Genomic DNA, 25,203 nt, shown 5'->3' on the forward strand with positions numbered 1-25,203 from the left:
TATATATATATATATATATATATATATATATATATATATATATATATATATGTATGCATGTATGTATGTATGTTGATAATACCTAGAAGAAGATGCTTGTTTCCACTTACCAAAGTAATGTAATCAGACAGTATCCAATTATGATTGATGGGTCAGCAGAGGTGGCCAAACCACTGCCTCTCATCTCTTCTGCTCCATAACCAACAAGAGGCTTTTTTAACTGCCTTTCCCATCTTGCACACAGCCACCCTTCACTCCTTTCCACTCATTCCATTGGTTGCAAGCATACTCCATACCGACTGTGCAGGGAAACCCCTACAGCCAAGCTCAAATGGGAAAAGCCATAACTGCCATCCCTTCTGCCTGCAATCCTGCAGAAGGCTGTCATACTTCGCATGCTTCTATTCATGGGTCTGATCATACCCTTCTTCTCACAGGACTGCAAGCTCAGTCAAGATAATTTTCTTGGTCTTTTTAGACCACAGAACCACATCTGGTCTCAGAATTGTATGGACAACCTGGGAAAACAGCAATCTCTTCCCTATGTATATATCTTTTATCTATTTCAGTTTTTAGATTGTGGCCATGTTGGGGCACCACCTTGAGGAATTTTAGTTGAACATATCATCCCTAGAACTTATTATTTTTCTATTTTCTCTTTTGCTGAACTGCTAAGTTATGGGGAAGTAAACAAACCAACACCAGTTGTCAAGTAATGGTGGTGGGCAAACACAGACACACACACACAATGAGAGGTGTCAAAAGGAGAACAGAGCTGGTTGAGGAAGTTCACAATTTTCTGGATGAAGACTGTTGTGTGTCTACAGTTTGGAGTCAGTGTGCTTATTATCTTTATGGACACATTATGGTCTTTTGTACACAGAATTATTCATGAAGATCTGAACATAGGAAAAATTTGTACTAAGTTTGTTCCTAGGGTGCTCAGTGACAAGCATCCTGGTAACCAACCACATGGCTGGGATGGACATCAAAATTCTCTTTCACTTCACTACATTCCTGACCTTGCTCCTTGTGAGCTTTGGTTGTTTTCCAAACTGAAAGAGAACCTTAATGGCAGTTGTTTGAAGGTGAAAGAGGCTGTGACAAGGGTATTGGACACTTTCACTTTGGAGGATTTCCAGGGTACCTTTACAAAGAGGCTGGTGTGCTACAAGTACACTGAAATCAGAATCATAACTTGAAGGAGATTAGAGTTTTGTACTTCTTTAAAATTAATAAAATTCTCTTCTGAAAAAGTCTGAGAACTTTCATAATGATGCATGCCCAACTGTGTCTGTTCATTGGAAAATATGTATATGTAATTGTATTTCTACTGACATAATATTTATGTTAATATATAAATGTGTACAAGGAGTGGCTGTGTGGTAAGTAGCTAGCTTACCAACCACATGGTCCTGGGTTCAGTCCCACTGCGTGGCATCTTGGGCAAGTGTCTTCTACTATAGCCTCGGGCTGACCAAAGCCTTGTGAGTGGATTTGGTAAACGGAAACTGAAAGAAGCCCATCGTATATATGTATATATATATATATATGTATGTGTGTGTGTATGTTTGTATGTGTGTATTTGTCCCCCCAACATCGCTTGACAACCGATGCTGGTATGTTTATGCCCCCGTAACTTAGCGGTTCGGCAAAAGAGATCAATAGAATAAGTACTAGGCTTCTAAGGAATAAGTCCTGGGGTCGATTTACTCGACTAAAAGGCGGTGCTCCAGCATGGCCACAGTCAAAAGACTGAAACAAATAAAAGAGTAAAAGAGTAAAGAGTAAGTATATGCTTCGATAAACTTTAATGTCCTGTGATGTATATGTATGTGTGAGAGTGTGTGTGAGTGAATGGGTTTGTGTTTTTATTTTCATTTCATTTTCACTCAAGCCTACCCTCTGTTTTATTGGCAGATTATTTGAAATACACTTTTTTCACAATTACTTCTCCAATATTAATTCTGAATGAAACCTTCCATAGCAAATTGCAATTCACACTATATAGGAAACAAGCTCTCAAATTTGAAGTCAGTCTCTTAAGTGCCTTGCACAGAACTCTTGACCTATTAAGTAGAAAAGTATATATATTATGGGTTTCCATTTTCCTGCTTTGTTCTGCCAAAGGAAGGGAAAAAGGAAAAGAAGCAGGCAGGCAGGAGGGTAGATAGGAATGTAGATAAGCAGCTAGGTAAGTTTGTTGTTGACACTGTCGCTTACGATGTCGAGGGTTCTAGTTGATCTGATCAACGGAACAGCCTGCTCATGAAATTAACATGCAAGTGGCTGAGCACTCCACAGACACGGGGGATTTTCAGCGTGACACAGTGTGACAACAGAAACAGGAAGTAAGAGTGAGAGAAAGTTGTGGTGAAAGAGTACAGCAGGGTTCGCCACCATTCCCTGCCGGAGCCTCAAGGAGCTTTAGGTGTTTTCGCTCAATAAACACTCACAACGCCCGGTCTGGGAATCGAAACCGCGATCCCATGACCATGAGTCCGCTGCCGTAACCACTGGGCCATTGCGCCTCCACAGCTAAGTAAGTATACATATAGATATACAAAATAAACTTAGTGAAGAGAAAAATAACTGAAAGAATCAATCTATGAATGAAGCCAATTCAGTTAGAGATGTACTGAACACTGTAAACAAAAAAATGGATAAGTAGGGGAGATAATTTCCAAAACATTCTGATTTGATTAACATACTTAGGAAAAAGGAAGTTTTTACATATGTGTTTGTATGGTTGCCTTTGACTCCTGGTACTTACTGACACTTAATGTTTTTAGGCTCATCTTTACTAGATCTCATTTTATTTTTGCCTTGTTTAAAGAATTGGCTCTTTCTACTTTCCTTCTCTAATTCTTACCTTTCTCTCCTTTTGGCCACTTCATACCCCAGTCTTCTAATCCTCTCACCTCACCTTTCTCTTTCTCTCTTGCTTTCTCTCTCTACCTCTCTCTACCTTCTAAGTATCGTACCACACCACCACCACAACTACCATAACTACTCTTTCAACTTCAATTTCTTCCATTCATTTCATCTCACTACCAAAGTGACACCAACTCTCTCTCTCTCTCTCTCTCTTATACTCAGATGTAGGGCAAGGCCCAAAAGGAAGAATTCTACACCCCTCATGGCAGCTGAACTCATCAAACTATGGACTAAATATTGCTGGAACAGGCCATCACTATTTCCACAGGTTCTGAACTTTAACCTAATATGTCTTTTTCTCTGAAATATGAATCATTTATTAAATGTTAAAAAAAAATTAATAAAATAAAATAGAAATTCATTAATTTTAAAACTACCTGCTGCACGTTTATGACAGTTCAAAGCCTCTTCAAATTTACCAGATTTTACATAAACATCAGCCTGCCGTCCAAGTTGGTGAGCCTGTGAAAAGGAAGTTAAGGAAGAAAATATTTAAATAAAAATAACTTAATAAATAATACTAATGTTTTAAAATTTAAAAAAAAATTGTTTTTCAGTTTTTTTTAAACACATTCCATATTTTAAAGCTCTTGTGCAGGTGGCACATAAAATACACCATTTTGAGCGTGGCCGTTGCCAGTATCGCCTGACTGGCCTTCGTGCAGGTGACACATAAAAGTACCCACTACACTCTCTGAGTGGTTGGCGTTAGGAAGGGCATCCAGCTGTAGAAACTCTGCCAAATTGCTAGCATGGAAAGCGGACGTTAAACGAAATGAACGAACGACGAGACACTGGTTTAAATTGAAAACGAATGCTACATTTGTAAATATGAAATTGTGAAACTATACAAACTCAAACTGTAATCTGAGCTGATATTGTTGGCCATAATCCCTCATGGCAGTACTCCAAATGTGACACTGCACAAAAAGTATGAAAGGTGCTCTGATACTCTGAAAAATATTGCATAATTTGTCTAGTTCACATAAAAATATCACAAAGAATGTTAGTCACAACAAACTTGATTTAACTAAACACCAAAATAAAGCAAAAGCAAAATAAAGTTATCAAATTTAATTCATAGCAGATATCTTTCAGAAATAGAACCTGGACCCAATGTGACCTTCAAAATGACTCTGATGTCACAATGGAAATCTTGGACTCTGTCCAGATCACTGATATTGTTGGCCTATTCTTTAATTTCAAAAATTAAGGAAGAATTCCCTAATATCAGCAGAGGTTTGTATAGAGACGATGCATTATTCAGCACAAGCAACTGATAAGGTAAAGATTGATAAAATTATATAACTTAGATATTCTATTTGAAAATGTCACTAAATGTGTTAACATTTTGGACGTAACATTAAATTTAGATAATGGCTTATTTTACCATTACCATAAGTTTAATAAAACCATTAAGTATATCCACACCTTATCAAATCATCCCCAATTATTAATGGGATAGTCAAAGGTGTGTTGATAAAAATCTCTAACTTATCTGCAAACAAAAAGATTTTTTATAACTTTGCACCCTTTTATAATACAGCTTTGAAGGACAGTGGATTCAGTAGGAAGATATATTATATTAAGAATGCAATATTTTAAAATAAATTAGGTAAATATTTTCCAAATATTGCGAAAGTAAACATTGACACACCTTCCATGACCCCCGCCAACCGAGCATAAGAACCAACACCATAATAGAAGATACTATAATTCATTTAATTATAATAATAATAATAATAATAGCTATACTGGGAAAAGTAGAAACAACTCAGTGAGGAAACAGGAAATTATCTGGTTCACCCTTCCTTTTCCCCTCCAAGTCAGAATCCTCCCTAAATTATTTTTTAGGATTACTGACAGGGATTTCCCATTAGGCCATAAATATCATTCCATCTTTAATAGATCCTGCCTTAAATTATTGTACTCAACTATGCCCAACCTAGGATCAATAATTGTAGCCAACAATAGATTTAAACTTAGAAATAATAGTATTGATAGAGATGACAACATAGCTGACCTTAATATGAAGAACAATGATAAGAATCCTGATATTAAAAATTTAAAAGCAAAGCATAGAAATAAAACATGTAATTACCATAACCGGGAATTAAGTCCCTTAAAGGGATTCTGTTTAAGAGAAATGTTATATATAAAGTTGAGATCTCAACCCTTAGTGAATCAAAAAGATATTCATAGGAAGTATGACTGATTTTAAGACAAGATATAGGGCACACACAAACTCATTTATTAATCAAGAAACAAAAAATTCAACTGCACAATAAAGAATTCAGTCTAGAAATCACATCATACGGTACACACAGCAGAAACTGTAAATTATGCACAAAAGAAGTGATCTGTATACTCTGCCGACAAAAAAAAATTTTACTTAGCAAGCTCTCAGATGTCATTATTCTTTGTAAACATAAATATTTATCAACTTCAAAATGTTTTTCCAAAAATAATTAGTTTATATGATTTTAACCTAGTTACCCTTTATGTATTTGGATTCTTCTTAAAACACTATTATCTATAGCTTCATAATTTATATAAACATGTAATTTTTAGCTCTTATTATATCATCTGCCTGAACAGTATGTTCCAACATAGCATTTGATTTTTAATGTTGCTTAAAACCTTAAGATTTAAATAACTCTTTTATAAATCCTTTAGATTAACTCTGATGAGTGAAATATAGATGATTGTTATGGTTGGAATTAACTTACCCATACCAACCTATATCTTCTTGAAACAGCCATCATTCTATACCAACTTTCTCCACTTGTATCACATAGTCAAATGGAAACGATGTTTCCTGGGGCTAAATAGCAGTAGCATTCTTCCCTTTCCTGGGACTGCCACATTAAGTTGACAACAAACTATCACTATATATATATATATATATATAGTTAGAAGACAAAAATGGATTAAAAAATCCAAGCAGATATCGTTAAAGCATTCAGTTTTAAATGAATTTTGGTTAATTATATCCAACAATCAGACATCAGTAAATGTAAGGAGAATACACAGCTATTCCTCATGTATGACAAGTAGATATCATTTTGAAGAATTTCAAGAAATTCAGACAAAAAAAGTACATATAGAGAAAATCACATTGTAGAATTCACCTTATAAAGCCGACAACTGTAACATATATAGATACAGAAAATATTGAAATTAATATTTCTGAAAACACGTTAACACAACATTTCCAAGGTGATCCAAAATTTGTTAAATTCAAAGTGAACTAAGGAAATATTTCCAGTACAAGAACACCTACAAAAAGAACACTAAGAAGAAATATAATCTAAGAAATTTGTATATTCAATTATTAGTGACATCAGTGGACAACAAAAGAATAAAAAATAAACATAAGAATTCTACATTACAATAACTAGAAACATAGAGCAATATAATTTAAGAAAGGCCAATTTTGTATTCAACTATCAGTGACATCACTGGATAAATAAAGAATAAAAAATAAACATTAGGACAATTGGAAACACAAAGAATTTATACATACTTACACACGCACGCACACACACACACACACACACACACACACACACACACACACACACACACACACACACACACACACATGTAATAGTCACAGAAATACAAGAAGTTAACTAAACTGTCCTGTGATCCTTCCCTGAAACTGCACATTCTCAGAAAACTATTCTGACCCTACTGCACTTTCTGTCCTCAAAATGCACAAGGACAAATATATTTGTGAATTACTAACTTCACATGCTGGTGAAATGAATAAAATGACAGGTGAATTTCACTACATGTATACAAAACTGCTCTACTAAGTAGTCTTGTTCCTATTTTGTCTTGTATTTCTTTTTTTTTTTTTGTTTTTCCTTTTTCTTTCTTCTTTTACAATCTGTTGAAATAGTATTCAAACCTCTAAATAAACAATCTGACCTTGAGTGAATTTATCAAAAGGGAGGGTGAAAGTTGTAAAAATGGCAAGAGTGGATGGCGGCAAGCTGGCAGAAACATTAGCATGCCAGGCGAAACAATTAGCGGTATTTTGTCTGTTGTGAGTTCAAATTCCGCCAAGGTTGACTTTGCCTTTCATCCTTTCAGGGTCGATAAATTAAGTACCAGTTACACACTACGCACTGGTGTTGATGTAATCAACTTAATCCCTTTGTCTGTCCTTGTTTGTCCCCTCTATGTTTAGCCCCTTGTGGGCAATAAAGAAACAAGAGTGGATGGTACCACTCTAAGTGTAGACCTGTGAGTTGGAGGAAAAGAGCTGGAGAGGGCACTTGTCCTTCGAATTCAAGGAGATCTTGGATTGTGGAGTCCCTTGGTTATCCCTAAAGGTCCTCTTGTATAAGGAGAACACCATCACTACTGTCCATTTTTTTCTTAATCATTCCATTATATGTAAATCCCCACTTTATGTCTGTCTTTGTATTGTCCACCTCATCCTTCGTCCTGGTGGCAAATAAAAGAAAGGACCAGTTACATACTCTGATTCAGGTCTTGTGCCTTTAGTAAAAAGGATTATTATTATTATTATTATTATTATTATTATTATTATATATATATATATATATATATATATATACACACACATAGTCAATTCAAATAAATGCATAAAATTAATAGACAACAAGAGGATGTGCACAAGAAATGTATTAGCTTGATGCTCATTGAAAAGAGAGAGTTTGATGTTTCGAGCATAGCTCTTCATTGGAAAGGAGAAAAGTTCAAAGAAGGAAAAGAATCACCAACAGGACATGTGTAGTTACATTGCTGAAGTGACTGGTGAGCTGGCAGAATTGTTAGCATGCCAGGCAAAATGCTTAGCAGCATTTTGCCTTCCTTTACATTCTGAATTCAAATTCTGCCAAGGTCAACTCTACCTTTCATCCTTTCAGGGTCAATAAAACAAGTATCAGTTGAGTGCTGGAGTTGATGTAATTGACTTACACCCTCCAACAAAATCCAGGTCTTATGCTTAAAGCAGGAAGGATTTTATACACACACTCACACACATTGATATTTCTCTATCTCTCTCTCAGTATACACACACATGCACACACGCACACACACACACACAAAAAACACACACTCACACTCATACATTCACATGCATATTTATATACACCAATACAAGTGCATACATATACATGTAGTAATTCTGGTTATCAAACTGGTGAGATTATTGAATACAGATGACTGGAAATGATTAGCCGCAAATTGGCTTTACTCTTCTAAGAACGAGGGTGTGGTATCTGTCAGTTGTTTTAGTCATGAACCTTGCTGAACAGGAGTCAGCCATGTTTAAATATCATTTCAAAGCCTTGTTGGCTGGTGAGATGATGGAAATAACCTTGAATAGTAATAACAGTAATTATTACCACATTCCCTACTGAGTTCAGTGAGTTTGTAAAGTTCTTAGTCATCAAAATATATGTGTGAATCGTGAATGTATATATCAAGGGAATGGAGGGAATAATATGGAAAATTACAGTATTTCGGATAGTTCACGCTTTCTAGTTTCTCATGTTGTATGAGTGTAGATGCTGTTGACATTCTTTCAATTGCTCAAGATTATCCAGTTTTGCACCGTGGGCTTCTTCTTCTTCAAGGTTGATAACACTGGTTCCTATCTCAACTGCCAGTGTTTCTATTTTGAAATCATCCACAGGATCCTGGTTGCACAATGATGTATCAAGCTCAGTTGATGTAACAGAAAATTGCACATTTACCCACCAGAGCCAGATGTTTTGACAAAATCATTTCCGCCTTGCAGCTTGATAAGCATATATGGGCGTACTATGGATTGCATTCAAATAACTCAACCTCTTCTACTGCTAGGTTGAATTTTGAAAACTGCAACTTTTTCTTCAGTAGCACAGGTCCACCTTTCACCAGCCATTCTGGTAGTGAGGTCCCAGAAGTTGAGCGGCAGTAAAAACTGAAGAGCTTCTTGTGAGGCATGATGTTAGAGACCATACAGAGGAAGGAGCGAATAGAATGCAGAGCATCAAGGAATACATGCTGCCAGTGACTCGCACTCAATCCCTTAGACTTCAATGCCAAAGTAATGGTTTTCCATAAGGTTGATTGAGCCTTTAGACCTGACCATTCCCCACTGGATTGTATGGGGTCATCCTACTGGTTACTATGCCTTTATCATGAAGGAATTGTCTCAGTTCAGCTGACATGAAGGTAGTCCAAAAATCAAAAATAGCTGGCAGAAACAATGAATGACAGTAGCAGCTGATATATCTGAACATGCAAACTCAACTGAGTATGTGTAACTTATGGATTGAGCTTCTGCCGTTTCCAGCATCTGTGCTTGGATGAAGGCCCAATTGAAGTCTATGTTATCCTGTTCCAATAACCGTTGGCTTATGTTACTGGAATGCATACCACTGATGAAGGCATCTCTTATAGCTTCATTGAGATGTTCAGCAGCTAAAACAGCTTTGTAACACAAACAGAAAGTGAAAAAATTCATCGATAATTGTGAGTAGATATTTGTTGTGATTAGTGGATGGGATTGGATCCTTGAAATCTACACTTAGTCTCTCAAATGGTTGAGTGGCCTTCACGAGTTTAGCTGTTGATGGCACAATAAATCTAGGCTTTAGTTCAGCGCATGTGGGGCATTGAGACATCACAGATTTTACATCATGCATGGAAAATGGTAGATTCTCTGAGCACACAAAATGGAGCAATCATGTCACACCTAGATGGCACAAGGAATCATGGAGCTGTATAAGGTCCAAGCGGATAGAAGGTGTGTAATAACCCGAAGAAAATACATCTGCAGCCTTGTTCTTCTTACCTGGCTGATAAACAACATCATATTTGAAACAAGATAGCTCAATCCTCTATTGTAGTATTTTGTTGTTCTTGACTTTACCTTTGTGCTCATTGTCAAACACAAAAGCCACAGACCGTTGGTCAGTCACTAACTGAAAATGAATGCCAATAAAGTAGTGTTTCCATTTATGAAGAGCTTCAATGATGGCATAGGCTTCTTTTTTGACCGAGGAATGGTTCCTTTCACTGCAAGTAAGCATTCTGGAGAAGAAGACTACGGGTCCTCCATTCTAGTTCAAGGTGGCAGCAATAGGAATATCTGAAGCATCTGTCTCCACAACCAAGGGTACTTAGTGATCAATGGTGACCAAAGCAGTGCCTTTGAGGTCTGACTTGAAGTTTCAGAATGACTGTTTGACAACATCAGAAAAGGGTAAGTCTTATTTTGTACCAAGGGTGCAATTTTGTCTGACAAATGGGAGATCCAGTGAGAATAATAAGTAAAGATCCTGATGATCCTCTCTTGTGTTTTGGCATCTTGAGAAGATGGGAGCTCACATAAGCAGTGTAATCATTCTGGATCTAGTCTGATTACCCCTTTGGACACTTTGTATCCCAGGAGCATGATTGTCTGGGCAGCAACAACTGTTTTCTTATCATTGAAGGGGAGCCTGTATGTCTTTGTGACGTGTAGGAATCTTTCACAGTTCCCACCATGTTCTCTTTTGTTGTACCCGCATATTGTGACATTGTATCCTCGAGTTTTGTTTGTTTGATAAGATTATCAATGATACATTGCAAACAAGTTATACCATTAGCAAATCCGAATGGTATACAACAAAACTGATACATGCTTTGAATGCTGTAAAATTTTCTCGTCTTCATGTATAGGAATCTGATGATAAGCACTTATCTTGTAACTAGATATTTTCCAAACCAGTTCATCAATGCATGGTACAGGGTAAGTGTCAAGTTATGTGTATCAATTGTCTGCCTATAATAGATTACCATTCGTCTTTTGTGTGATTCATCACTGGATTAAAACTCTATGGAGAACAAGATGGTTCAATGATTTGTTCTGATAAAATGACTGACCTTACCTTCCACAAATTTCTGATCTGATAATGACAGATGCCTGAATTTAGTAGCAATGGGTTTGCAATGTGGTGAAAGCGACCCAAATAATGTATGTAAATAGTGTGAAACTCAACACTCTGGTTTATACTGGAAGCTCTGATAGTTACATATCATCTCATACTGTACACTTACATGGTTGGCGCAGCCATCCATCAAACTTTCCTTTACTACCTTGTCAAGTGTAGGAGTGTCAATGTGAGCCGTGGTCAAGCCGCAAAGTGAAAATAGAGGTCTGGGAGCCCTGAAAGCTATGTTTATATGTTCATGCAGTATCAAAAAATTGTGTCCAAGTAAAACATCTGAGTAAAGCTCGGGCAAAAATGAAAGCTTTACATTGGAGTACTCATTGTCATAATAGACCAATTTGGCAAAACAGTGACTTCATGTAACACTTGACAAGGTAGTAAAGGAGTGTTTGATGGATGGCTATGCCAACCATGTGAGTATACAATATGAGATGATATGTAACTATCAGAGCTTCCAGTATTGACCAGAGTGCTGAGTTTTACACTATTTACGTACACTTTAACAATGGCAGAAGACAATGATACCAGAAGAGCTCCCGAGAATATGACAGGCAATGTAGGATTTGTGTATGAAACGAAGTGTTTGTTTGTGTGAGATGATTGACATACCTGCTGGAAATGACTGATTTTGTAACAGGTTTTACATGTCACTTCCCAAGCTGGGCACTTGGAATGTGTGTTTGTCATAACCACAGAAAAAACATTTAGGTGTGGCGGACACTAATTGGTATCATGTACATTTTCATGTCAATGACCTCGAACCCACAAGAGTAAACAAAAGAGACAGAGACAGGTAGAAACAAGGAAAATGCCCCTTGTATTTGAATACTATGCAAATATTCTTTTCAAAAACTTTTCTTTTAATTTTTCCAAAATTTAATTGTTTTCCATACTTACAGTTGAAAAAGTCTCAATGACTGAAACCGGTACTGAAATGTTTTTTTATAAAATTATTTTAGCCTTTTCTATCTTGACTTTTTTTTTCCATATTTATCAACGTATGTTCCTTTTCAACTTTCTACACACACACACACACACACACATATATATTCTCATTCACATAACATTTATATATGTTATGTAAAAGATATCTTGAAAACAAAAGTGTTTAATATTTAATTTCATATATATAGTTGTGTGTGTGTGTGCGTGTGTGTGTGTGTGTGTGTGTGCATGTGTGTAATTAAGAAACTAAATACAATTTATGATAAAAATTTGAAATTCTATTTTGATTAAAATACCAGCTTCTTCAGAGCAAAACCTTTGAATGTTATTCACTTGTTTATCACTTCTGACTGTCACTCACTCCTACTCCATTTGTTGTTTTACTCTTCCTTCCCTAGCATGACCAATGAGATACACATTGTGTTTTATTATATGTAAGATTTTTATTATTACTGATGTTATCATCATCATCATCAACATTATTATTTAGTCCAAAGTGCCTTAACACCACCTATATGTTCAAGACCATTTACTATCAAGTCCATTCACTAATCAAAATCTTAACCACACCATAACATTAATTTCTTCTTCATCCTCACCACCAAATTCTTCGCTACTCTGTCCTTTTCCTTACATTTTGTATGCAAACACACAGATACAACCATCCCATTTCCTTTCTATACTACGCACTGGTACATCTTCATTTCTTCCCCTTCCCATCGACCTCATATAATAAATATATAAATAAATGAGAAAATGGCCAATCTCAAAAAGATGAGCTTTACAAAGGAGATGACAGATAACCAAGATACATGGTGCATTGCTGTACTCAAGAAGACCCATCTACCACAACAGAATTGAGATCCGAAAACCAAGGTGCATGTAAAAAGCATTGGATGTATGTTGGTGCCACATAAAAAGCACCCAGTACACGCTGTAAAATAGCTGGCATTAAGAAGGGCATCTAGCTGTAGAAACCAAGCCAAAACAGACTATGGAACCTGGTGCAGCCCCTGGTCTCACCAGTTCCTGTCAAGCCCTCCAACCCATGCCAGCATGGAAGACGTTTGTGAGAAAGTGTTCAGTCTTGCTGAAACACATATGGCCTTCTACTGCACACATCCATGTATAACACAACAATTGTCTCTAGCACCTCAATGCATCCAGCAGCATTAATTCTAAGACCCTATAGAAAGATGTGAGGAGGCACCACTCTGGGGACATCAGATGGATCCTCACATTTCTTTTATTAGTCTCAGCTCAATAACTCGAGAGCTACTGCCATGCTGGGGCACCACCATTAGCTTTGCTACACTTTCAGTACTTGAAATCTACTTTGATATGTGGCATTGGGAGAATGAGGGAGATTGACATTACTGCCCTCATTTGTGCTTCCTGCCACGAGGTGAGTTCATCTGGAACTCTTGACAGGAAATCTAGTTCTGTTTTGAAGACATCTACATCCACCCCATGCAAGTCTCTCAGGCTTTTTGGGAGGATATTGAAGAGTTGTAGGCCCTTGAAACCCAAGCAGTTGCAGTATCTGGTCCTGTATCCTAATGGCAATGTTGGGATCTCTGGCACAATGCAATTGCACCCACTTCTGCTGTTCGTGTAACTTTCAATGCCAAAGTTTGGTATGAGTAGTTCTAGTACTACATATCTTCCCCGCCTTTGTCAAAGGGAGTAGAATGTGTTGTCAGCTCTCCCAGCAGCTAACACTGAGACGATCTTCTTTGCATAACTTCACTGGATTGCTTCAGATCCCATCATTAATTTTACACTGTGTGGTGACCATAGTTGGGAGCAGTAGTCTAAATGGCTGAGGACAAACTTCCTCCAGAGGACCATCATTGTTTCCTTTTCTCTCATTCTAAAAGTTCAAAAGATCCATCCAGCTAGTTGCCTGCATTCTATTACTAACTTAGTAATATGCATCTGGAAAGAGGCATTACTTATGTCAATGCACATATTGTGCACTGACTTTGATTCAGGGATTGCAATCCCTCTTGGGCCAGTGTAACTTGTCTGCATTTCATTCAGCTTCATTTGCTGGTAACACAGTGCTTGGAATTTTCCAGCATTAAACTGCATGTTATTCTCTAGCCAACTTGTATATTGCATCCAACTCCTGTTGTAGGTGCACAACATCTCCAGGGTTTTGTTTCCTCTGAGAGACTTTTGCATCATCTGCATAGCTAGCAAGTGTGGCTATCTGAGCAGCTGAGGTCCACTATGAGTAGCAGTGGCCCCAAGATAGTGCCCAGTGGGACACCACTCATTATTTGCATTTCCTTGGAAGTATCCCCATTGGTTACTACTATTACAACCTGATTTCTATCGTTTTAGAAAGACATTTAACCATTCTCCAAGTTTTCCAACTATGCCAAGATTACGCAGCTTGTGACATATACCACAGTCGACTTTATCAAAGTAGTAAGCCTGGGAGCTTAACACTTGCAGGGAAGCTCTGTAAAAGAAGCTGCAGTGGTTTTGAAAGGGCTCATTTCCACGATTTGAGAAGGATTGCTGGGAATCCATCAGGATCAGCAGCTGAGTTAGCATCTCCTTCATCTATGGCCAGTATTACATCTTCTTCCCGTGAGGGAACCATCTTTTTGATGGAGTGGTCTTAGTCTGCAACACATGGAGACAGTTTCTTTAGCATATTTAAAGAAGGCTTTCAGGTTTGATTTTTTATTTTCTATAACCCAGGCTTCTTTGTCTATTCTGTCCTTTTCATGAGAGCATTTCAGATTATTCTCAATCTCTAACAGTGTTGTTTGTAGGCAGGATTTTTCACTGCCATTAAGTTCTGTTTAGGCACTTTGCAATCTTTGTACACCATCTCATAAAAACTTTCCTCACCCTGAGAATTTTGTCCTTTCTCACTGGGACAAACTCAAAGCATATGGCTTGCATTACAAGCATGAATTCTTTGAATTTCATGTTGATATCAGGTGCAGAGAGACATTGACACAATCCTGTTTAATAATCCTTTTCTCAATTGATTTCCAGTCTGCTTTATGGAAGTTCAGATTGGATAAATTTCAGGTGCTTCTCATAGGCTACACATCAGCAAATTCCTTTGGTCCATACATGGTCAGCTCTATTATATTGTGATCCAAAACTAACTTCGGTGTCACTTTCATATCATGGATGAAATCCATATTGCTTGTGAAGCAGAGATGAAGTATATGGTTTATCCTGGTTGGTTGGAGTATTATTTGTTCCATGTATAACTTGTTGGTAAGGTTGGGCAAGTTGAAGTCTCCCATGAGAAATACAGTGATGGGATTTCCATTTTTGAAAGACATTCTTCAAATAGGCCTGTGTGATTTGGAGCAACTGGTGGGTAGTAAGTAGTACATATAACAATATCAAGTTGTCTTTTATGTACAATTAGTGTCACACACCAAGTTTGAGCATGACAAAAGGACCTGGGGCATAAGGTCTTCATGGATGCACATTGCAACTCTACTATGATTCCTATCTTTTCTGTCAGCTTGCAATATAACATACTATGGTATGTGCATTTCTGTATTTGTGATGTTGGTGCCTTTCAGTGAATGCTATGCATAAGGCTTGATTACATACCACAAGGTCTCTCAGGAAGGGCATTTTGGTTCTGTTACTGAGTTATAACAGTCCTCTAAATGTATCGATGTGACAATTATACTAATGTCAGTTATAACCACTGTGGATCCATTGGCTGTGGTTTTATGTTGGTGGGTATGGTGCAGATTTTCAAATTGATAAAACCAGGGCAGTTGGTGTACACTCTTTTGTGCCATATATAAAGAAAAATTATTATATATATATGTGAATGCATATATATTTTTGGAATAGCATGTGTATATATATATATATATATTTGAAGGTTTGGAGGTGATGTACAGAAATTATATAGAAAAAAATTTTTAATTAAGGTACTCAGAAACCTGGATGTTTGTACATTTACAGATTTTTATTAATGTCACATATTAAATGAAGCGCTTTTCACCTTGTCATGTAGGTTTTTCAAATTGTTGAAAAACCTACATGACTAGGTGAAAAACGCTTCATTTAATATGTGACATTAATAAAAATCTGTAAATGTACAAACATCCAGGTTTCTGAGTACCTTAATTAAATTTTTTTTCTATATATATATATATATACATGCTATTCCGAAAATCTGCCAAGGACTGTCAGAATAGCACGCCCACATAAGTTGGATTCTTTCCACTTGTCGCTTGAAGATCAACCTTGTTCAGGGCAACTGTCAACCTCCTAAACAAATGAAATCATCACGAAAATTCATGATGTGATCTTGGAGGACCGTCGCCAAACAATTGACAGATTTGATGATATGACTGGTGTGTCCTGGATCTCCTGCCAATGAATTTTGAGTGAAGAATTGCAAATGAAAAGCGTTGCAGTAAAATTTGTGCCTCACTTGCTCATGGAAGATCAAAAGCAGTTACAACTGAATGTATGTCATGAACTGAAAGAACAGTTGGAAGTTGATCCAGACATTTTTTCACTGGTGACAAAAGCTGGTGTTACAGCTACAACCTGGAAATCAAGCAACAATCAAGTCAATGGAAGCATTCAATGTCACCATGCCCTAAAAAAGCACATCAAGTGAAGTCCAACGTCAAGACAATGCTGATTTGCTTCATCGATGCAAAAAGAATTGTCCACACAGAATTTGTCCCTTCTGGCCAAACTTTTAACGAGACATTTTACTTGGCAGTTCTGAAGCATTTATGAGACACAGTGAGATGAAAACGCCCTGACCTGTGGCAAAATAACAGCTTCCAAATCTGTTTCATCATGGTGGTTTCATCATGACAATGTGCCTGAACATACTGCCTTGAGTGTGAAACAGTTTGTGACCAAAAATGGCATGACTCTGCTTTTGAAGACGGTAAAAGTATAAACATGTAAAACTCAGTGAATAAAATAATATTGCACAATTCCAGTTTCTTTTGGATACCCCCTTGTATTATGTAATTTTCCACACTGAATCTTAGGGGCCAATTGACTTTTTCCAGAAAAATTTTTTTTAAAATGTTACAGAGGTTTAAAGTTTGATAATTTATACCCAGTCAGAAAACAGGATTTTGAAGCTGTTATTTTGTGCATGACTGCACATGCTGTCAATAGTAACCAAATGAAATATTGGCAGAACTCTGCTTTATGTATGCCATATAACCTGTCATAACTTCTTTATTTATTGGAATTTTCAGGAAATTTTTGTGAATTGGTATTCTACACACAGGAATTCATACAATTATACATAAACCAAAAAAGAGTTTTGGTTTGTGATTTAAGGCTTATTTAGCTTTTAATTTTAGCACAACCAGCTGTTTTAAACATTTAATAATTAAAAAATGATCACATGGGTAAGAAGCTCCATAACAGCTTGGCTTGTTACTATGGAAACAAACAGCTATATGTCAGTGGCTTTCGATTGGCTAAAATTACCCAAAATTTGCAAGCTTTAAATGCTATTAATTCTTTATTTGTTGATTTATGGCAAAAATAAATTTCCTGTCGATTATTACACTGGGCAGCAAAAAACTATTTTTTGTCTGGTGCCTGGAATATTCCAACAAATTCTTGAGTTATTTTGCCAGCTAAATTCAAAAATAACTTCAGTTTTTCTCTATCAGGTCTAGTCAGAAAACTAGACCTGATACAGTATTTTACTCATACAAGAGGCATATAAAATGAATCAATAAAGAGAGCGTAATACAAAACAAAATGAAGTACAAATAAAAATTCAAAATTGAAAATGCACATTGGCAAATATTTTTGGCAGAAAATTCAAAGAATGAATTTGCGCTTCTTTGTGCACCGTGAATGTTAAGCAACAGGAATATCTCATTTTAAACACCAGCAATAGTCTGCCATCATCACAGCATCCCAACGTCCTTGGTACCAAGTTTCCATCTCCTTGATGTCCTGATGGAATCATTTGCCTTGTTCATCACTAACATCTCTGAGATTTTCAGGAAAACGATCAAGATAAAAAGATAATGCATTTTGATGCTCATATTTGCGCCAATATCACAAAAAGTTGATAACAAGGTCTTTATAGTTTTCACTTTTGTTGTTTCCCAAAGAAATTTTGTACTACTGCAAAGGCTAGCCAAGCTGATGCTTCATTTTCGCTCATTGTTTTCACAAAATTTGTGTCCTTCAAGAACTTACGGATCTGTGGTCCATAAAAAGTCCCTGCTTTTCAATCATCAAGTCTGGAAATACACTACAGATATACTTGTAGCACTCCCCATTTTTGTCAAGAGCTTTGATGAATTGCTTGATCAATCCGAGTTTGATGTGCAAAGCGGGGAAATGATCTTATTTCACTCAACTAAAGGCTCTTCCAATATATTGGCAGCTCTACATGGAGCCATATTTGTTTGAGGCAGTTAGGCTTTCTAAACATAGTGGTTTATTCGGTCTCTACTGTCCCACACGCAAAGAAAGCATGGGTATTTGGTATAACCAGATTGCTGTCCCATGAGAAAATTCACTACCTTTAAGTCAACACAGATGACCCGTTTGTGATCATGATACAGTATCTTCTCTAAAACCAACTTAATTTATACATATTTTTCCTTCAGAGTTGTTGCGTGGCCAAGTGGGACAGAGCTATACACATTTCCATTGGGCAACAATACACATTTTAAATTACACTTAGAGCTGTCTATGAAAAGACACCATTCCTCTGATTTATATTCCTCAATGCCAAGTTTATTAAAAAGCCCACTGACATCTCTGCAGTAAACCGGCTCTTCCTCTTTTGTGAAGAAAAAATAGAACTCTTCATACTGACTCCGATAAAAGGTTATACGGACACCATTCTCTAGAAGATTCTTCTCTTTTAGTTGGGAAGCAGAATTGTTTGTGAGGTTCAAGTCATGAACTAGATCATTCAGCTCTACCTGGGATAATAGCTGAGGTAAAGTCTCAACTGAAAAGTCTTGATCTCTAGTGTCATCTTCAGGTGATGAATCTTCTTTGGTTGAGGGTAAAGTTATCTGAAGCAAGACATTGAAGACAGGAACAGGAAGCTCTTCACTGTGTGGAAGCAGTAGAGGCAAGATTAGGATAGACAAGCGTTTGTCGATTTTTCCAGTTAATACCCTTCAAATTTAGGTTACAAAAATAGCAGTCATCCCCGTGATTATAGAGCTCAATAACTTAAAAACTAGATCTGATAAGTCAAAAAGGTTATATTTGAATTCAGGAGACCGATTTCCTAAACACCAAAAATCTTGTAGACTAGTGTTATCATACAAAACTATGTCAACACATCAAATATGAAATCAATTACAATTAAAATTGAAGAAATTGGAAAGAGGCAGCCAAACAGAAAAATTTCTTTCTGATTTTAATCACCAAATAATTTTCAAATGGAAAGGTGATTTAAAGGAGATTTAGTTATTTCTAGCACATCCCAGGACCACCTGGTACCTTCCTCATTTCTTTGTCACTCTGACACGTATTGTTTTGCAGTATTTTTCTCAGCAGTGGTAAGACATATACACCCCACACCCTTCTGTTTTTTTTTTAATTAATTTCTTTGGATTCCTGTGTTTTTGATATAGGAGATTATGATTTTGCCAAAAAAAGCACATTTAAAAATTTTTATTTCCCTCTTCCCCATCCCAATTTCTTAATTTTTCACTTTTTTTCAAGTTTTTTTATTAATCCACACAGAAAAATATAGAGATTATGAAACTGGAAAAAAGTTTTTTCTTAATTTTAATTCTTATTACACAATACCTTATTCTTCCACTCCACCACCTCACTGTTTCAAAAAGCTAAAAACTCTGTTTCACTTTTGTCTTCTGTGTCATGTAAGCGTAGATTTCTCCTGAAAAACAGCAGATGAAAAAAACCAAACCACCACCAGAAAATCCAACATGCTAGAAACAACAGCTAAACTAACCCTATTTTTTTAAAGATAAACAATGTAATCACCAGCAAAAAAAAATTTCTTTTAAGTGTTTTATATATTTTGTACAATTTCTGAAAAAAGTTTATTTTAAGTTTATATTGAAGATCAGGTTTTTAAATCAGCTCATCATGAACTGTTTATCCGCAACCAACTTCTGTGTGAAAGTGTTGTGTGTATATGTGTGCATGTGTGTGAGTGTGCACGCACGCATGTGAGTGCATACACGGAAGTCTTGTATCAAAAGAAATTAGGATCCACATTTTCCATAATGACCACCTCCAGTGTCTCTTCCTTTCTATCTTGAACATGTGTCTGGTACCCTTTCTTCTGAGGGTTGTCATAGAAACCAACAACTTAGAATGACTGGGCTATATGTCCAACATCATTTTTTCGCTTAAACATTAAGCTTTCATTGACTTCTATGGCATGATTTACGTCACCCAATTTCTTTTTGTCTTGCAATTTTTGCAACAATACTCCATTACTCCATACCATTGGATGGTCATTACTTCACTCACATTGTTTGTAGACATTGGGCTGGTTATCGGCATTTCAAAAATGAATTGAAAATTATATCAAGCATTTTAAACACTGACAGTTGGCTTCTTTCAAGAAAAGTGTTCTTACAGATAGATACCATTGTTTTACAATTGCGGTGTCTCCAAATAATGCCATCTACTACATGTTGAGAAGGCATTAGGGACTTTTCATTATGACATGAATATGTCTAATTTTCTGGATTTAATCTATTCTCCTTTAGATACTGCAGGAAGTTATCTTTCAATAATTGCTTGGTCATTTCAAAATTTGTCATTTCTGGCATTCTTTCAGCTTTCATTACCAATAAAGGATTTCACAAAAATTAGTAAGTCAAAAACAAAAACAGTCAAAAAGTTACTTGAAAAGAAAAAAAAAGAGAGAAATTATCGACTTGTGTGTTGTTACAACTTGGAATTTCTTTTCAATTGTGATAATGAAACAAATGTTTTCCTCACCACTGCCAAAATTAATTTCTCTTCCAAAGAGAGAGAGAGTGACATTATCTCTTTTTTTCAAGTTTTCATTAGAATGTATGGAGAAAATATGTTGCCACAAAAATGTTAAAACTTTACTACCTTGATCAATCTGTGACTAAACCTAGATTTAATTTCATTTTATACACACTTTGCTAACAATTATATAGAGAATTGCAAACATGGTATGTAAAGATAACTTATTTTAACACAATGTTTATGTGTACATTTTCAAAAATGTTTTTGCTGTGCGCTCAACCCACTCCACCCTATCCCTACACATACACGCATACAGACACAGTTCTTAGGGGATCAACAATCATGGTTGAAGTCTAAATTTGAGAGTATTGTTCAAAATTTTATTTTGGAATTTAAAAACCTGATCTTCGATTATAAACTTAAAATGAACTTTTTTTCAAAAATTGTAAACAATATATAAAACATATAAAAGAAATTTTTTTGTTGATGATTATGTTGTAGGAGTATTATTTCTCTTTGGCAGAACTGTTATCCAGTTATGTACGATTTGGTTGGTTCAGCCAACTGTTGTACCGCACATAGATACACGCCGTCTGTCACTTAGCCGTGGGAAAGTCTTAGTCAGTCCCAGCCAAGCCTCCAAGAAAGTCAGACGTAATCTGTCATGTCACTGTCAGAGCTCAACTCCACCATGTGGACAATATCGAAGGAAGAAACACTCTGGAGCTAAATAACTATTTATGGACTCTTCGAACATTTATCCTGTTCACATTTTACAATATACAGTAACAGTGTTACATATTATTTATGTTGCATACACCTTCTTTTGGATTTGTGACCCTATAACAAGTAGCTCAAACTTTTCTTTTGTTTACTTAGGACACTGTTATACCATACCTCTGAATGCTATACCCTGTATGCTGTGAAGCAAACCTTAATCAAATGCTATTATCATTGCCTCTTATAATAAATTACTATGTTCTGAATGTTGTCTATTATTGCATTACAAGGTATTATACTACCGCTGTTATAAAAAGTCAGATATTATTTTAATGTCTCTCCAGTACAATGTTGTTTATCTTTAAAAAAAAGAAAAGGGCAATTTAGTTGTTGTTTCAATCAACTATCATGGCTCAAGTCCCACTAAAAACTGATGGCTCTGATGCAGACTAAAAAATTGGTGACGGTGAGCTAAAAGAATTGCAGTCTTCGCTTGCATCTCCAGAAAAATTGGTGATTTAAGTAAGCCTCTAGAATTCATCTTCATCTTGAACTTGTACCTAACAGAGTAGGCATCCTTCTTCCAAGGAAATACACAGTGTTCTTCCAAATAATCTCTTTTTGAAGTATTTTTCTCCCATAATGTTGACTCAAAGTTTTATGCCAGTGAAGACACCTTGGAGTTTTGTCCAACATGATGCCTGTCTTTATCTTCCTTGTTGGTTTTTCCTGTACAATTACCACTCAGAGCATGAGTGTTGGATGTGCATGGCAAGTGTCGTGGGTACTCCATTACATTCACCTGTGTAGAATTTTCCATGTGTCCAGACTTCAACAGCCATGCACACCAACAGCACTATCAGCAACACCGCTACTGCCATCACTGTCTCAGCCTTCATACCAGACCACAGTGCTAACATCATCACTGCCACAGCTTCAACGCTATTTTCAAATTATCCCTGCAACATCTGTACAGCAACCCATTTTGTAGCCTCATACAGCATATTTCAGTCACTCTGAGTACCACACAGATGGACAGCACTTCAAACAGCTTCTTAAACCTGAAATGTGACATTTTTTTCCCAACTATGCATTTCTTAACATCATTCATTGGAACACTTATTCAATGAACTGAACATTTTGCATGTTTTCTTGTTTTTTCTTTCTTATTTTTTCAGCCTTGCCATGAGCTTTTCTGTTCCAATTTCTTCCTGTTCATTTTGTTACATTTTTTCTTACTTGTTTTAATACTTTCATGTGCATCCATTCTGTAACATGCCTTTTGACACTGTGAAATTCTCTCTACTCAGCACCTCACCTTGCACACTCAGTCTTCAATGCACAGCTTTTGCTAGGGGATACTGCATCAGACTTTGCAATCAGTGTTGTCTTACAATGCTTCCAGCAGTTACACTGACACTTCTTTTTTGCATGCTTCATTCTTCCTGTATTTAATGCATTCGTCCTTCAGCCTCTGTAAGCAATTCACTGCTCTCGCAGGCTTACAACTCTTGTCTCTGCAAGTGACTCACTACTCTTGCAGACAAATTCTTGGCATTGCTTATGTCCTAGCAGCCAACATCTGCTAGTGGCCCACCACTCTTGCAGACTTTAAACTCTTTTGCCTCTGCAAGCAACTCACCACTCTTACAGGCAAAATCTTGGCACTGCTTATGTCTCAGCAGCCAACATTGCACTCCCATACACTTTGACATTTGCATCTTGTGATTTCCAGTTTCCTGGACAATTTCTATCATGTTTGCACAACAGGTTTCACTTGCTCTGTCTCGCAGAGACCACCTTTCCGAGCAGCAAGCTACGAAGAACTTCCTTCAGCTTTTTTGTTGTGTTCACATTCACTTTTTGTAATTTTCTTTTGTTTTTTCTCCTTTATGTGTTACTCTCTAGAATGCTTGCTCCTTTATGTTGATCATCCTTGCAGTCTGAGCAGGGGGTCATGTATGAGTACTATTTCTCTTTGGCAGAACTGTTATCCAGCTATGCATGATTTGGTTGGTTTAGCCAACTGCATTGCATCATGCATTGATACACACCAATGTCTCTCACTTAGTCATGGGGAAAGTCTTAATCAGTCCTAGCCAAGCCTCCAAGGAAGTTAGACGTAATTTGTCATGTCACTGTCAGAATTCAACTCTACCATGTGGACAATATTGAAGGAAGAAATACTCTAGAACTAAACAACTATTTATGGATTCTTTGAACATTTATCCTGTTCACATTTTACAATATACAGTAACAGTAAGTGTTACATATTATTTATGCTGCATACACCTGGATTTGTGACCCTATAACAAGTAGCTTGAACTTTTCTTTTGTTCACTTTGGACACTGTTATACCTCTGAATGCTATATTCTGTATGCTGTCATACAAAACTTAATTTAATACTGTTGTCATTTCCTCTTATAGTAAATTACTATGTTCTATTAAGCCTTCTCAATGTTGTCTGTTATTGCATTGCAAGGTATTAAACTCTTGCTGTTATAAAAAGTCAGATATTATTTTAGTGTCTCTCCACTACAACATCCTTTATGTTTAAAAAAAAAGAAGGAAAGGGTCGTTTAGTTGTTTTTTTAATCAACTATCATGGCTCAAGTCTAATTTTGAAAGTATTGTTCAAGTTTTTCTTATTTTAGATTAAAAAGGGTATATAAAAATAACTTATTTTGACACAAGATTTCCGTATATGCACTATCTCTCATACACACACACATACAATACTTTCACACAGAAGTTGGTTGCAGATAAACAGTTAAATACAATTGTGATGTAATTCATGATGAGCTGATCTAAAAAACCTAATCCTTGATACAAACTTAAATTAAACTTTTTTCAGAAATTGTACAAAATATACAAAACACCTGAAACAAAAATTTTTTTGTTGGTGATTACATTGTTAACCTTTAAAAAAAGGGAGAGTTGTTTACTGTTGTTTCTAGATGTTGGGTTTTCTGGTGGTGGTCTGGAGTTTTTAGCTTTTTGAAATGGGGAGGTGGGATGGGTGGGAATAGGTGAATAGGGTATTTTCTAATAAAAATTTTTTAAAATTTGGTTAATGTTTACATCTTGACCTGGAAATGAAAATCCCCAAAAATACTGGAATGGGTGTAAAACAATGTGTAGGAAACAAATATGAAAAAAATTTGCACAAAGCAATAGGAGGGTGGGGAGAGGACTTCAGAAAATTCACAAAATCCGAGTTTTTCCCTCATAACTTTTAGGAAAATGGGGTTTTTTCAATGAAATATTATATAAATACCTTTCAAACAGCATACATTACAATTATAAAGTAATTTGTGAGGAAAATCTTTTCCAAAGGGAGGGGAGAAGACTTCGGAAAATTCACAAGATCCAAGTTTTTCCCTCATAACTGTATATATATGCGTGTGTATGTGTATATATATATGTGTGTGTGTATGTATATAGGCAAGACGTCCGCTTGTCCTCCCAAACAAAAATCACCCATTAAAAAAGAATTTTTTTTTCGACACAGACCCGCCTTTTCAGCTATGAGGAATACGAATCTGCTAAAAAAAATTGGCAAAAATTGGCACTTTTAGATTACACCCTATTTCCTTCATTTTTTTACTTTTTTCAGAAATTTTTTTTTTCAAAATATGCAGAAAAATACAGAGATTATGATTCTGAATAAAATTTCCAAAAAGTTTT

The 25,203-nt window shown here is 36.2% G+C and overlaps 1 protein-coding gene across 2 annotated transcripts in view; it reads right to left on the reverse strand.

Annotated features, from left to right (window-relative positions):
* Positions 1 to 25,203, reverse strand: part of LOC106873769 (nuclear receptor-binding factor 2-like) — a 91,865-nt gene that overhangs the window by 8,726 nt on the left and 57,936 nt on the right. Inside the window, exons 1-2 of one of the 2 annotated variants that reach the window (XM_052978386.1) lie at positions 3,793 to 3,813; positions 3,315 to 3,399 (exon numbers count right to left, since the gene is read on the reverse strand). Coding sequence is in view for 1 of the 2 variants with exons in the window: in XM_052978385.1 (XP_052834345.1) it covers positions 3,315 to 3,399 (85 nt within the window). In the remaining variant the exon portion in view is untranslated. Of the gene's footprint in view, positions 1 to 3,314; positions 3,400 to 3,792; positions 3,814 to 25,203 lie in introns of those variants that run through there. The other variant, XM_052978385.1, reaches the window with a different exon arrangement.

This window comes from Octopus bimaculoides, chromosome 2 (assembly GCF_001194135.2).
Source record: "Octopus bimaculoides isolate UCB-OBI-ISO-001 chromosome 2, ASM119413v2, whole genome shotgun sequence".
Lineage (NCBI taxonomy): Eukaryota > Metazoa > Mollusca > Cephalopoda > Octopoda > Octopodidae > Octopus > Octopus bimaculoides.